We start from the raw sequence: 14,122 nt of genomic DNA on the forward strand, positions 1-14,122 counted from the left end.
CTTAAAAAAATCACATGTAATTAATTTGCAGTATTATATTGTAGTAAAATTTCTGTCTGATAATTTATTCTGCTCATCAAAACAGGATAAAAGTCAATGTGATCAAGGTTGGGTGGTTTAAAGCATGGTGTAAAACAGGTGTTTTATTTTTTTAAAAAAATGCCAAATAGTGTGAACTTCGTGCTGACATTTCCTCATGTCTCAACCCATCTAGATCTTTCCTCATACATTACAAACTTAGGAAACCTGAATGTAAGCGATTAATTGAAATCAAAATTATTTTGTGCATATGTGAATATGTTTGTGCATTTTATATTATGTGCTTATGTATAAAGATTCAAAGCCATAGTAAACTGAAATGATTCGTATGTTAATTCAGTTCCTTCACTGATACGTAAGGTAAATTAGGTCGCTGTATTTCTTTGCTGACTCAGTGAACTAACTTAAACTAAATTACATCTTCGGTAGTCTTTTGAAATAGTGCATTTATTTTAGTAATCTGTATAACTCTGTACATTCACTTGTGCAGTTCTGTATCTTTTTGTCCTCCTGAAGTGCCTCTTAAAATATTCAAGATCTGTACAACAGCTGGTCCCCAAGCTATCATTAAGGATTGTTTCCAAACTTATTTATGTTTTTGCATTTAAACTATGTCGTAGTTATTCTCTTTGCGCTCTTTTCTAAGAGGAATATTAAAATTATATCCTTTCCTCTGGCTGACTGTTGTTTCATCTTTATTTCACTTTCTTCAGTTTATTCATCTATATGTTGTTGATAGAAAGATATATGATTTGACTTCCATTTAAAGTATATTACTGTTATATTGAGGAAGTTTAAATAAAAATCATAATCTATACATTTGCAAGTCTCCAAATATACTGGGTGGCGCACGGAAAACCAGCTCGCCACAGACAGGCAAACTGCGCATTATCGTCTATTGTTCTACAGAGGTTGTTCAGTCTACATTTGGCCAATTTCGACTTACCTAAAAATTTAAAAGAATCCATGGCGCCAGGTGCGTAAGTGCTCGATGTGTTTCCCTTGGTTCCTAACAATAGCCCGACAGCGTAATTTCCACTGTAATAGGCTTCTCTGAAGAACTGGGAGGGGAATCTTGTCCCATTCCCTTTGCACAGTCCTTCCACAGTTGTCACACGCCGTTTTCCCAAAGCCCGCTTCAGCAATCCAAACCCACAATAGTCTATAGGACTTGCATCTGGAGATTTAACAGGTACCTAATTGAAAGTTATCACCTGTATACCACTTGCCTCCTCCATCTCCTTGTAGAATATGAGGGACGATCGTGAGGTATGTGATGAGGCCTTGTCCATGTGAATGCGCACCAGATTGGCGTCATTTCCGTACATTGTTGGAATCTCATGCTCGTAGATCGGCCGCATGATCTGCTCATGAAAATACTGCAAATTTATTTTCCAGTTCTTCGCCACCCTACGAATCTTCAGTTTACCTCGGTAACAGTAGCCAGTAACGACCATGAACCCTTTTGGGAAGGATTCTTTTCAGACACGGACCCACCTTTTGAAGTTCTTGGCGCCTTTCTCTCGGTACATGATGGCTCTCGGTTTGCCGCAGTCGGAAAGGTAAATCCATGCTTCATCGAGCGTTAAGACGTACATCCACCTTTGTTTTGCCAGATGCCGTTCATACAGCTTCCGGGCGTTACACTTTCGTTCCTTTTGGTGGGCATCCGTGAGAAGATGGCCGCAAGCTTTCATGACATCTTGGCAACATTGACATGAGTGCTGGATGACTTGGTTTTTTGTGCTCCGGAATTCTGGCTTAAATTGAATGTAAAGTGTATATTGTAGTGATGTGTAGTGATTACAAATGACTATGAATATACAGTAGTAACGTTGGTGAGCATATTATATCAGTAAGTATATGATACGGCAGTATATAACGTAATTATAAGTCGCTTTGATTCTTTGTTTACATTGCTGAACAGAGTAGCCATATCAGTAAGCCTTAAATTCCGGAGTCGATCAGTGATTCGAGATATCGATTGTTGTCATGAGTGTCTGTTCGGAATGTACAAAACCGGTACCGAGACAGGACATATCAGCTAAATTACAGTGTATGGACTGTCATAATTGGATGCATTCTCGGTGTGTGAAATTAAACGAAGCAGACGTTGAGTTTATTAAATCTCAAAACAAACACTGGCGCTGCCCGAACTGTTCAAAGAAACGTCGAAGTAGTATGCAGGAGTCAGAAATATCACCTGAATCTGTCCCATCTATTGCGGATGTTTATAAACTGCTGCTCGATATGAAAGAAGAAATCAGTAATATAAGAAAGTCTTCTCGTGAAATGGAGCGCGATTTAGGCAAATCCTTAGATTCCTGTCACGAAAAGTTGGACAGTAATCAAACGTTGCTTACTAATCAACAACAATTAATTGAAAAACAGCAAGTGTTGATAGAAAGTTTGACAAGTGAGAATAAATTATTGAAAAAGCAAATCCTGGAATTAAAAGCTAAGTGTGTTGACATGGAACAGTACTCTCGGTGTAATACCCTGGAAATATATGGAGTGCCTGAATCCCCCCAAGAAAATATCCCTGAAATTGTAATGAACATCGGAAAGGCTTTAAATGTACACATTGATGAAACAATGATCGATGCTTGTCATCGGTTAAAGAAATTCAATAATCGACCTACTACTGGTATTATAGTTAAGTTTGTCCGGAGACATCATAAAGAGTTATTTCTTTCACGAAGAAAAGTAAAGAGAAACCTGTCTACAATTGATATAGGTATGAATAGTGACAATCCAATATATATTAATCAATCCTTGGCCCCAACCAGGAAAATATTGTTTGCTAAGGCAAAACAGCTGCAACGTGATAAAAACTATAAATATCTGTGGGTAGATTATAGTGGGAAAGTTAAAATCAGGAAAGGTGACCAAAGCCCCATTCATGTAATCTCCTCAGAGGAGGACTTAGACAAACTACAGGGTTAAATTTGTTGTGCTTTGGTCATAAAATCCTTATTAAGTTCATTATAATTGTATCTTTTCATGTATATAATGGTTTTTATTATCTCACTGATATCAATTGGTTAATATTTATAAATACTCGTATAGGAGATGGAGTACAAAAATAAACTGTCATTATATTATCAAAATGTTAGGGGTCTCAGGACCAAAACTCACCTTTTTCTCAAAAACATATTAAGTAGTAACTATGATATTATAGCCTTAACTGAAACATTTTTGAATACTGATGTTAAGACTGCTGAATTATTCGATAACAGGTATAATGTTTTTAGAAATGATAGAGACCTTACGTTATCAGGTAAAACTGGAGGTGGGGGTGTACTTGTGGCGGTTAAGAAGTTATATAAAACTATTCATGAGGTAACATATAATGCACAAAATTGTGAATCACTCACAATATATATTCGTGATGAAACTCAAAAGTTATTTATAAATGTTGTTTATATAACACCATCTTCCCCAATAAGTGTATATCAAGATTATTTTAATCATTTAGAACAGAACAACTGTTTAGTTGCTTCCGACATCTTTATAGTTGGAGACTTTAATATAAAAGAAATTGGTAATTCAAATCATAATCTTCTAAGAGGATCGAGAACGTGTCAAAGGCTCCAACAATTTATTTCATATTTTAACATGACTTCATATAATACTATACAAAATTATAACCTAAGGACCTTAGATTTGGTTCTAGCGAATGTTACAGTGGAACTCGAGCAAGATGAGTCTCCCTTAGTACCTGAAGATGTTAATCATCCTAGTTTATCAATTTCAGTACCGTCAGTCAAAAAAATGCCCTTAAGTAAGACAACGCAAAGAAAATATTATAATTATAGGAAAGCTGATTTTTACAAATTATACTGTACACTGCGTGATTATGACTGGAAAAACCTATATGATTTCGATAGTGTCGACTTAGCATTAATCTTTCTATATGATTCTTTATATAAATGTTTTGATAATTGTATACCAATATGTACGCAAGTTAGGAAGTCTAGGTATCCGGTATGGTTTACCAGAGAAATAATTCAAACTATTAAAATTAAGAAAAAATGTGCTAAAAAGCGTAAATTCTCTAGGTATTATGACGAAAGATTCAGGAACTTAAGGTCGGAATTAAAACAGCTTATACATAGAGCTTATGATGATTACATAGAACAACTCCAAATGAATGTCAATGATAATATAAAACGTTTTTGGTCATTTGTAAATACCAAACAACAACATAACATAAGAAATCTAGTGTACACTTTGAATAATGAGAACTTTTCCCAAGGCAATATTTCAAACGGTTTTGCAAAATATTTTTCTTCAGTTTACAGTCAAACCAACTTTAGTTATAAAATTAACGATGTTCTTGGAGATTTTCCGAACATACATCACAAACTTGATATTTTGCATTTTAACTATGTTACTTCAGATGAGGTTAAAAGTGCTATTAAGCATCTCAAACCCAAACAATCTTGTGGCCCAGATGGAATTCCTTCTTACATTATTAAAGCATGTGGAGATGTTCTATGCGAACAAATTAAATTTATTATTAATTTGTCATTGAAAACTAATATTTTTCCTCAAAAATGGAAAGAAACAAAAATAACTCCAATTTTGAAATCAGGTAATTCGAACGTTATAACAAATTATAGGCCTATTTCAATAATTAATTCAATGTGTAAAGTATATGAATACATACTATACGAAAAGGTGTTTAATCATGTGAAAATTTGCATTTCTCCAAATCAACATGGCTTTTTCCCTAACAGATCAACAGTAACAAACTTGTTGGAATTCTCACAGGAGATCTACAATTGTTTTGAAAAAAAGGAACAAATGGATGTAATATATTTGGACTTTGCTAAAGCTTTTGACAAAATAGATCATGAAATATTAATCAAGAAACTTATAACATTCGGATTATCCAAAAATTTAATTATGTTGTTTCTATCTTATTTACATAATAGAAATCAATATGTAGAGTTTCAACAAGAAATTTCTTATCAGTTTGTAAGTTCATCTGGTGTTCCGCAAGGTTCCAATCTTGGTCCTTTGTTGTTTTTGATTCTAATTAATGATTTGCCTGAGGTTGTAGAAAATTCCAACTGTTTGTTATTTGCCGACGATGTAAAGATATATAAATCAGTTACAGTTGAAGAAGATAGCAAAATTTTACAACAAAACTTGAATAAAATCATAGATTGGTGTGATTTAAATAAACTACAACTGAACGTAAATAAGTGTAAAAGTGTAACCTTTAATAGAAAAAACAAATTAGTTAAATATGTATACAAAATTAATAATATCCAAATAGAGAATGTTACATCGATTAGAGATCTTGGTGTAATTTTTGACTGTAAATTAACATTTGGTAATCATTTAGTTAGTGTTATAGACTCAGCAAATAGAGCCTTAGGTTTTGTTATCAGAAACACAAAAATATTTTCACAACCATCAGTAATTATCAAGTTATATGCAACCCTAGTTAGAAGCAAATTAGAGTATGCGTCGGTAATCTGGAGTCCCCACTTTAAGAGAGACATCCAAGCAATTGAGGTGATTCAAAACAAATTTTTGAGATATTTATATTATAAAACATTTAAACCAGATTCAATAACTTACTTGTCAGTATCACTTTTACGCTCGCTATTCAACCTAAGTAGCTTAAAGGATAGAAGAATTGTACATTCTCTTATTATTTTAAGAAATATATTGGCAAATAGAATTAATAGTTCAACACTGTTGCTACATATCCCTTTCTATGTACCAAGATATCGCTCCAGAAATCAAAATATCTTTTATATACCTATGTCGAAAAGTTCAACTCATGCACACTCACCTATTATACGAATGCTGAGAGTCTATAATAAATTAAATGATAGGATAGATCTATTTTCAGATGGAAAAGTTAAATTTGTTAAACTTCTCTATGAAATACTGAATAATGACCATGTATGATCTATTATTATTTGTTAACGTACTGATATATATTATATATGTGTATATTATTGTTCTCGTTGCTGGATTGTACATTCTTTCTTTTTTATTTTTTTAGTATTTTTTTTATTTTTTCTTTTATTTTTTTCTCTTTCCATGTTTTATTTTTCTTCTTTGTAAAGTCATGTTACCATCAATTATGTAAGTCAAGAAGGTATGTTGTGGGTGTATGCCTGTGTACTTTCATATAAATAAATAAATAAATAAATAAATAAATAAATAAATAAATGACTTTTTCCGGCTTGAGTTGATGGTGTAACGTCCGGCTCACCGTCCCCAAAGACACGTCAAGACGATTAGCCATATACCTTCGTGTTGGCGGATTTTCTTGCATTGCCATTTTGCGAAGTTTTCCCTGCATGGTGGAGGTGGCCTTGCTGCATTCCCGCTCCTAGGCAACTTCGTTGGTGATCCAAATGGTGGAGCTTCGTTGCCCTTGTACTTTTTAATAACATTTTTTTATTCCACTTAAACTGATATTGCAACCATTCTTCTTGCACTGTTTTCTAATGACAGAAACGCTAAAGTGGGCGTCATAAAAAGCCGCAACATAGCCTTCCCAAAACCGGCTTAGTTTGGGCGGCATTTTGGTCACAGAGCGGAAACCCACACACTTGGAAACAAATTTAACACAACACTCACAACAATGGTCCTGTTCTGTGCGTTATTGTCGTCCGCGCGGAAAAACAACTTCGTTCCCAGGAAGCCACTGCACAACACTGCAGGACGCCACGAGCCAGGTCGGGTGAGTCCATTCTGCCCGAGAGGGGGAAGGAACGAACTCGGCCAAACGTAGGCTGAACAACCTCTGTAATGTTGCGACAACGCTTGTGTAGTGTGTTGTCAGTTTCCAGTACGAAAGCCGTGAAGACTTTGTTAAGACGTATGAAGTAAATTTCAGCGAGATGGATTACAAGAAAGAATCGCAGTACTGGAGGCGTACGTGCCTATCTGTTCATATAAGGAAACGCAGAACATTTTTGCAAGGAAGTTTCCTGGCGTTTCCATACCGGAAAAGAGCAGTATACAGGATTTGGTGAAGTGGCGTTGCGAGATGGATTACAAGAAAGAATCGCAGTACTGGAGGCGTACGTGCCTACCTGTTCATTTAAGGAAACGCAGAACATTTTTGCAAGGAAGTTTCCTGGCGTTTCCATACCGGCAAAGAGCAGTATACAGGATTTGGTGAAGTGGCGTACTACATCCGCAGTGTGGAAGTGGAAGCAAATAAAGAATCGAGCTCCGTCTGTTCGTACACCTGCTGTGATTGCGGATATTCAAGCACGAATAATCCAAAGTCCAAAGAATTAAAAAACTCTACTGTAAAAGACAAGACAAGATCACTTCAGTAAATAAAGTAAGTAAGTGCATTTCACTAACTAAACCTTTGCGCTTTGTATGTATTTCTGTATATGCTCGTGGCTTGCCGGGCCGCTTTTTCGTGCACCGCCCCGTATAAAGATACAAATGAAATTTATTTTAAAAAATGTAAATAAAGGAGATTGACATGCATCAGTATGAGTATATTGCTAAGACAACCAGCCTAGCATTTCGAGAAGGTAGTGTAGGAGGAGAGAAGGAGAATAATTCACACGAATGACAAGTAAATAGGAAACAAATCCATTCTCTTTTAAAATTCAATTCAGCGCGATACGTGATAGATATTCATATTATTTTGTGTCCAGATTGTTTGGCAGATAATTTGATGTATTTGTTTTTTTCTGGAGGTAGTGAAATCTAATTTAAAGAGTAAAGTAAGAAATTTTTCTTCAAATAAAATTTATTCGAGAAGCATAAGTGTCAATATAAAATTTTGTGTACAGATTTGTTCTTTCTTTTTGTTTTGTTTTGCTCAATACAAATTGTTATATAAAAATATGTTTTTACTTTCAGTTGTTTCCTCGAATATCTGAAAGTAATAAAACCTTTCCGTTAAGAAAATGATCTGTCATTAAAAGTTACAAAAGTTCATATGAGGATTTGTTTAATAGATATCTTAAAGTAAGAAATATTAATTAGATAATTGAATAAGAGTTCCGTGACTGGAGCTTTCGCAAAAACATTGAATTTCTGAGGATTTTTTTTTAAATCAAAATATAGTTGTAATGAAGAATATATTTCTGAGTGGCTGAATCCAATCCAGGATCCATTTCCCATGGTGATGAAAGAATTTTTACTTTATTTTTTATTTTTATTTTTTCTCTATATCAGAAAGTATATTTAGAAAGTGAGGTTCCAGTCATGGATTTTTTACTTGTTCTTTTCTTTGTGATTTGCTTTCATGAAAGCCATTGCATGTAATACAACTAATGAATTAGATAAGATTTCAAAGCGGCACCTGTTATCAACAATTTATTTCATTAATTCTATATGTTAACAAACATGTTTTGTAGAACGTATCAACAAATCGGTTCAAATTTCACATTTATAGTGATAATACAGGGTTTTTACAAGCTAGAAAATCAGAAGTGAGGGAAATTAAAGATAGTCAACAAAATCGGTGGAAAGTCGGGGGGGAAGATGAAGTTTTTCGGACATCTGTTTTGATGAATGGAGAAGATTAAAAAAGAAAAGACAAATATTGGTAACATAAAGCCATTATTGATGGTGCAGTGGGTCGGTGGACTGAAATACGTATAATCTACGTCACTTACACCACTTACTCATTGACTTTTCAGTTCATCGAGGATAGTTTACTGAGATCACACAATGCACAAAATTTCCTGTGAAGTGTTGCGGCGTCTTCTGACTGGAAAATGCCATTTGTTTTCAGAGAGCATTGTAAATTTGGGACCATGTAATTAAGGTTTTTACACCAAGCAAAGCAACAAAACACGAGACCTATAGAAACTCGGAAGAAGATAGTAAGCGATTCATTTATTATATGCAAACTGGCTTTCTGCAAGATGATGGCTTCCTACGTACGTATCAGATTTCAAACCAATGACCCCACTCGTTTTTGATGCTACAGGGAAGCTTTTGCTAACCTCATGATTCTATGTGTGAAACCAGAACTGCTGAATTGTACAGATACAGAGTTATTAAGTGTTGGTTTGGTAGAAGAAGAAAATCTTCTTGTGAGCAAAAGAAGCGACATTGGAGAGATCAAGGAACAACAGAAATTGGAATTTTTACGACATACTGGATTCTAACTTCTATGATTACCAAACTTCAATAGAACAGTCGTTTAGAGTGCATAACAGTTGAAGATCTATCGTGGTTAAATCTTAAAGTAATTCAGCATTCAGCTCATATATGCTCATGTATGTCAAAAGCAGTTATCTTTTCTTCTACAGGAACTTCATACATCTGACATCATAGATGATGTGCTTGCTGAAAACTGGGAAAAGATGCCTCTCTGTATCCAGTCTAAACTCAGCAGAACTTTAAGAAATCTACTGCAGTTGTGAGTAATTAGGACTTGACGCTGCTTACAGCAAGTTTCTTCCGGCACTGAAGAAAAGAAACTATGATAGATAATAAAATTTAGGGTGCCATTCTCGCATGTAGAGGCAACGGTCGAAAGAGGTTTTCCGTCAATAAATCACTCTTAGTGAAAAATATGCATGAAAAGACTATTGTAGAAAAAGGTTCATAAGAGACACGTACAAATCACCTGCAGAAGGAAGAGATAAATGAGCACAACAAAAGGGGAACTGAAAAGAAAATGTTGCATGCACAACTGAGAAAGTTGGAGCAACAGAAGACACATCTAAAACAGGAAAGTGGTGAAAAGGAGAAAGCCATTGATATCGAACTGAACGAGATCAAGAAGAAAAGTACATCCTTGGCGTAAATTTCAGTAAGTCCTGGTGTGAAGGTCACGATTTTGCGTAATCTTGTTTCTAATTATAGTTTAATATTTCTGATTCAAGTAAACCGCTTTTCTCTCTCTCTCTCTTCAAAAGTTTTGGCCACATTTTATGTAGAAATACATAATCGTGTTTTTAGGTAATTGTGGAGTCTTTTTAGAAAGAAAATGGTAACAATATATATATAAAAATAAAAGCAAAGTCAGCACCGAAAATGCTGAAGAGAAATTGTCAACTTGGTGAGGGGTGATCAGCTGTAGTGAAGGAAGAGTCTGGTTTCACAAGAATTTTATGTTATGAAAGGGTTTTTTTTTTTTTAAATTAATTTTTTAAATCAACTTGTAGGAACCCTGTAATAGTATGGCGTGGGTATTTGATGAGTAACTTCTAATATTTTATATAATAGTATAAATTTTTCGTTTCATTTTTGATTCTTTTTGTCAGGGAGTGCAAAATGAAAGAATTAGAGTTATTATATTATTTTTCTTTTCAGGCAATGTAATAGGAGAGTTCTCGCAGTTGTCGTGTGCATCGAGTAAACATATTCTCACAGTAACAAAAATGTCGAATCGAGGTGAAGGCCCTTATTCTCAGCAAAGAACTGATCGACAGTATAATCAGAGCAACAGAGGCTATAATAATCGTAATAGAAGGCAAGGGGAAGGATGGCAGAGCCGAGGAGGACCACAAGGAAGAAGATTCAACAATAATAATAATTATAACGAGCGCAGAAATGAAGACCACCGCATGGGAGGTGGTCATGGAAGGAGTCGTCCGGTAACTCAGCTTAATGCAGATTCTGAAGAATTTCATCCGAGAATCAAAGAACAAATTGGAGGAGGAAAACCATCATTTGCTGCTGTGGCTCAATCACATAATGCACAGATGGATGGTTTCCCTTCGTTGGGCGAAACGCGAACCCAGCAACATTCCAGAACACGGAATGACAGTGATTTGCAGAGGGGAAACAATTCCTCATATGCGAATGCAACATCGAAATCTGACTATACTGGACTATCAGCTGAAGTCCCTCACGAGGATATAAGCGCAAACACTTACACACACACTACAGTAGAACAAGAAGAAACAAATAGTGAAAGTGATGTTACAAACGTCTCGCAAACATACAATTTTGTGTCAGGTGTAGTGGCGCATGAATCATATGTTGACCCGAGTACTGGAGTGCCCCAAAACATGCAGCTACCAACAAACAGTGCACCACAAGTCATGGTAAATCAACCATTGGTTTCACCAAGCCAAATGGTAAGTGTTACAAGCATTGAAAGTGCGCTTAGAACCTGTAATTGTGTCAAGATGTTAAATGCAATTACAGAAGAAAATCAGTTGTTAAAGGATGGAAAAGTGCCCCAATTTTGTAGCATGCAGTGTGTTGATGTTCTGCGACAAGTCTACGACTTAATTGCTGAAAATGCAAAGCTGAGAAAACAAATATATCCAAGTCAACCTTTGAATTCAAACACAGAAAAAGAGAGAGAGATGTACCCACAACCAGTTCCCGAACATGCAAGTAATGCAGATGTGAATGCAGCTCCCACTTCGAAAGAAAATGTCATGCAGAGTATTCTTGATACTCAGGAGTCTGAACAGGAGCCTGAAACTCCCAAACCAAAAGAAGTAAGTATTTGTTGAAATCGTATCTTTAAACAAGTAGTAGAATATGTGTCCATCGTTGTCATTAATTGTTCGAATTATACGGAAAATTGATTAGAAGTTTTGAAATTGATTATTAACAGGATTCAGAATTTTATTATGTATATTTTGTGCAATCGGGTTTACGTGATAGATATTTCTTCATTTAATCTGAAAATAAAAGAAATCTACATAGAAAACAGAGTTCCCCAGGGCTTCATATTAGGTTCGTATTTTTAACATTTATGGGTAAACGACATACTTAAATATTGCATTGTACATGAACGACACTAATATGATTTAAACTTAACTAACTTAACCAAGTCATTAAACTTAAACATTCTGGACATGTATAGGACTTCAGCGAATTTAAGAAAGGCTATCAATCTCGCGCGTATATATTAAAGCCGACGGAACAGTTCTCACTGATACAGATAGCATTTTGAATAGATGGAAAGATTTCTTAGACGATTTACTTAACATGCAGCCGAAAACTAACGTTCGTGGAGAAAGGGAAGTGCACACAGCAGAACCGTATACTCCAGTGCCTAAACTATAAAGAAATTAATGAAACTGAAATCTCCGGATGCAGACGAAATTGCGGCTGAGTTAATTTTAGCTGCAGGGTAACAATTGTGGGAAAAAAAGTACACAAACTCATTCTACTTATCTGGAACAAGGAGGAATTGCCACAAGAATAGAAAGAGTCAATTATTGTTTCAATTCCCAAGGGAAGTGACAAAGTTGATTATTATAATTATCGAGGTATTTGACTTCTGACAACATCCTATAAAGTCCTTTCGAACGTTCTGTTAGCAAGATTGACCCCATACCCAGATGAAATTATTGGAGATTATCAATGTGGATTTAGGCAAAATTGATCAACTATCTACTAGATATTTACCATTCGACAAATACTTGAAAAAAATGGGAATACAATACGCCGGTACTTCAATTATTTATTGATTTTAGAAAGGCCTACGACTCGGTTAGGAAGGAAACACTGTACAACATTCTTACAGAATTTGTAGTACCGAAAAAGCTAGTTAGATTAAAATATGTTTAAATGTATCCCAAAGTAAAGTCCGAGTAGGAAAATTCTTGTCCACGAGCTTGGCTCGAAACAAGGAGGTACTTATTCAACTTTGTTCTGATGTACGCTATAAGGAAAATCAAAGACAGCAACTAGGGCTTAGAGCTGAATGTACTCACCATGTTATGCCGTATACTGATGGTGTAAGTCTGTTAGGGGATGATAAGAGAACAATTGAAAGAAATATAGATGTTTTATACTTGCTAGGACATTGGTTTAGAAGTAAATGCAGGGAAAGCTAAATACACGGAAATTCGCTGGGATCGTAATACTGTGAACTACGGATACGTCAAAATATCATATAATATTTTTGACGAAGTGGATACTTTCAGATATCTAGGATCAGTATTATACAACATAACCATATCCACGAAGCAATTAAATGTCGACAGAAAGCAGGAAATCCCGTGTTATTATTCAGTTCAAAATCCTTTGTCGTCGCGAATTATATCGAGGAATTTGAAGCTTAAAATAATGTAAAACGATAATCATTCATATTATGCAGTATGGTCGCTTACTCTGAGGGAAGAACGCAGACAGAAAGTATTTTACTGAGGCTAATATTCGGACTCAAGAGGAACGGAAATGAGGAATGGCAAAAACTTCATAATGAGGAACTACATAATTTATACGGTTTACCAAACATTGTTAAGGTCATCAAGTCTACGAGGCTCAGATGAGCAGGTCAGGTAGGCAGAATGGAAAAAATAGGAACGTTTTCAAAATTTTTTAGATATAAATCCAATTGGAAAACGACCATTAGGAAGACCTAGGCGCAGATGGGAGGAAATATTAAAGATCAATCTCGCAGAAATAAGACTACAAAGTAGAAATTGGATCTAGTTGACTAAAGACAGAAGATAATGAAAGATATTTGTGAATGCGGCATTGAACCTCCGTGTTCCATAGGCAAAATATGTACAAGGCTTTACCGCAACTCACTAGCCCTCAACGTATAAACTCACGCTTTACAATATACTGATCCGACGGATAGTTGCCTAACCCTGCACCTTTTATACATTAAGTAATTGTAGAGCTTGCGAAACAACACGGTAAGCATTATAACTGATACACTAAGAGAAATGTTGGTACTGTCTCTAATGACAGTTGGAACTACACTTAAACATCACATAAAACACATAAAATTAATGTTCTGCAATAGCTCCAAAAGTGTTGACAACAAGAAAGTGTCGGTGAGAATGATTTCTTTGTAAAGCTAATTGCCCGTGAATAACATAACAGTTGGTCATAGTGTTTTGTTGGAAGATGATGTGTTTCAATGTTGAAAAGTTTTGAAAACTAGTTAGCAAAGTACTAGCACAAGCTAGATTTCAGTCAATAGGACCGAGCCAAGTTCTCGCTTGATTTCAGAAGAATGCCAGATTTGGTGGCCCAAAATACTTAACTGTAAATAATATCTAATATATTCAATGAGAAAAAGCGGAAAGACTATTACTCATCGCAAGAAAATATGTAGCAGAATTTTCTTCTACATGCAACAGGTAGCGCTTTCGGAAGATCGAACTTCCTTCATCAGCCTGTGGTAGACTTCAAAAAG

At 35.2% G+C, this 14,122-nt stretch overlaps 1 protein-coding gene across 4 annotated transcripts in view; it reads left to right on the forward strand.

The window, feature by feature from the left end:
- LOC145686583 (uncharacterized) overlaps nucleotides 1-14,122 on the forward strand; it is a 73,195-nt gene that overhangs the window by 27,694 nt on the left and 31,379 nt on the right. For all 4 annotated transcript variants that reach the window (XM_081760030.1, XM_081760029.1, XM_081760027.1 and 1 more), the window contains exon 3: nucleotides 10,315-11,456. In XM_081760030.1, the coding sequence (XP_081616156.1) occupies nucleotides 10,315-11,456 (1,142 nt within the window). The remainder of the gene's footprint in view (nucleotides 1-10,314; nucleotides 11,457-14,122) is intronic.

The sequence above is a fragment of the Thermobia domestica genome, chromosome 5 (assembly GCF_964235325.1).
Source record: "Thermobia domestica chromosome 5, izTheDome1.hap1.1, whole genome shotgun sequence".
Taxonomy (NCBI): Eukaryota; Metazoa; Arthropoda; class Insecta; order Zygentoma; family Lepismatidae; genus Thermobia; species Thermobia domestica.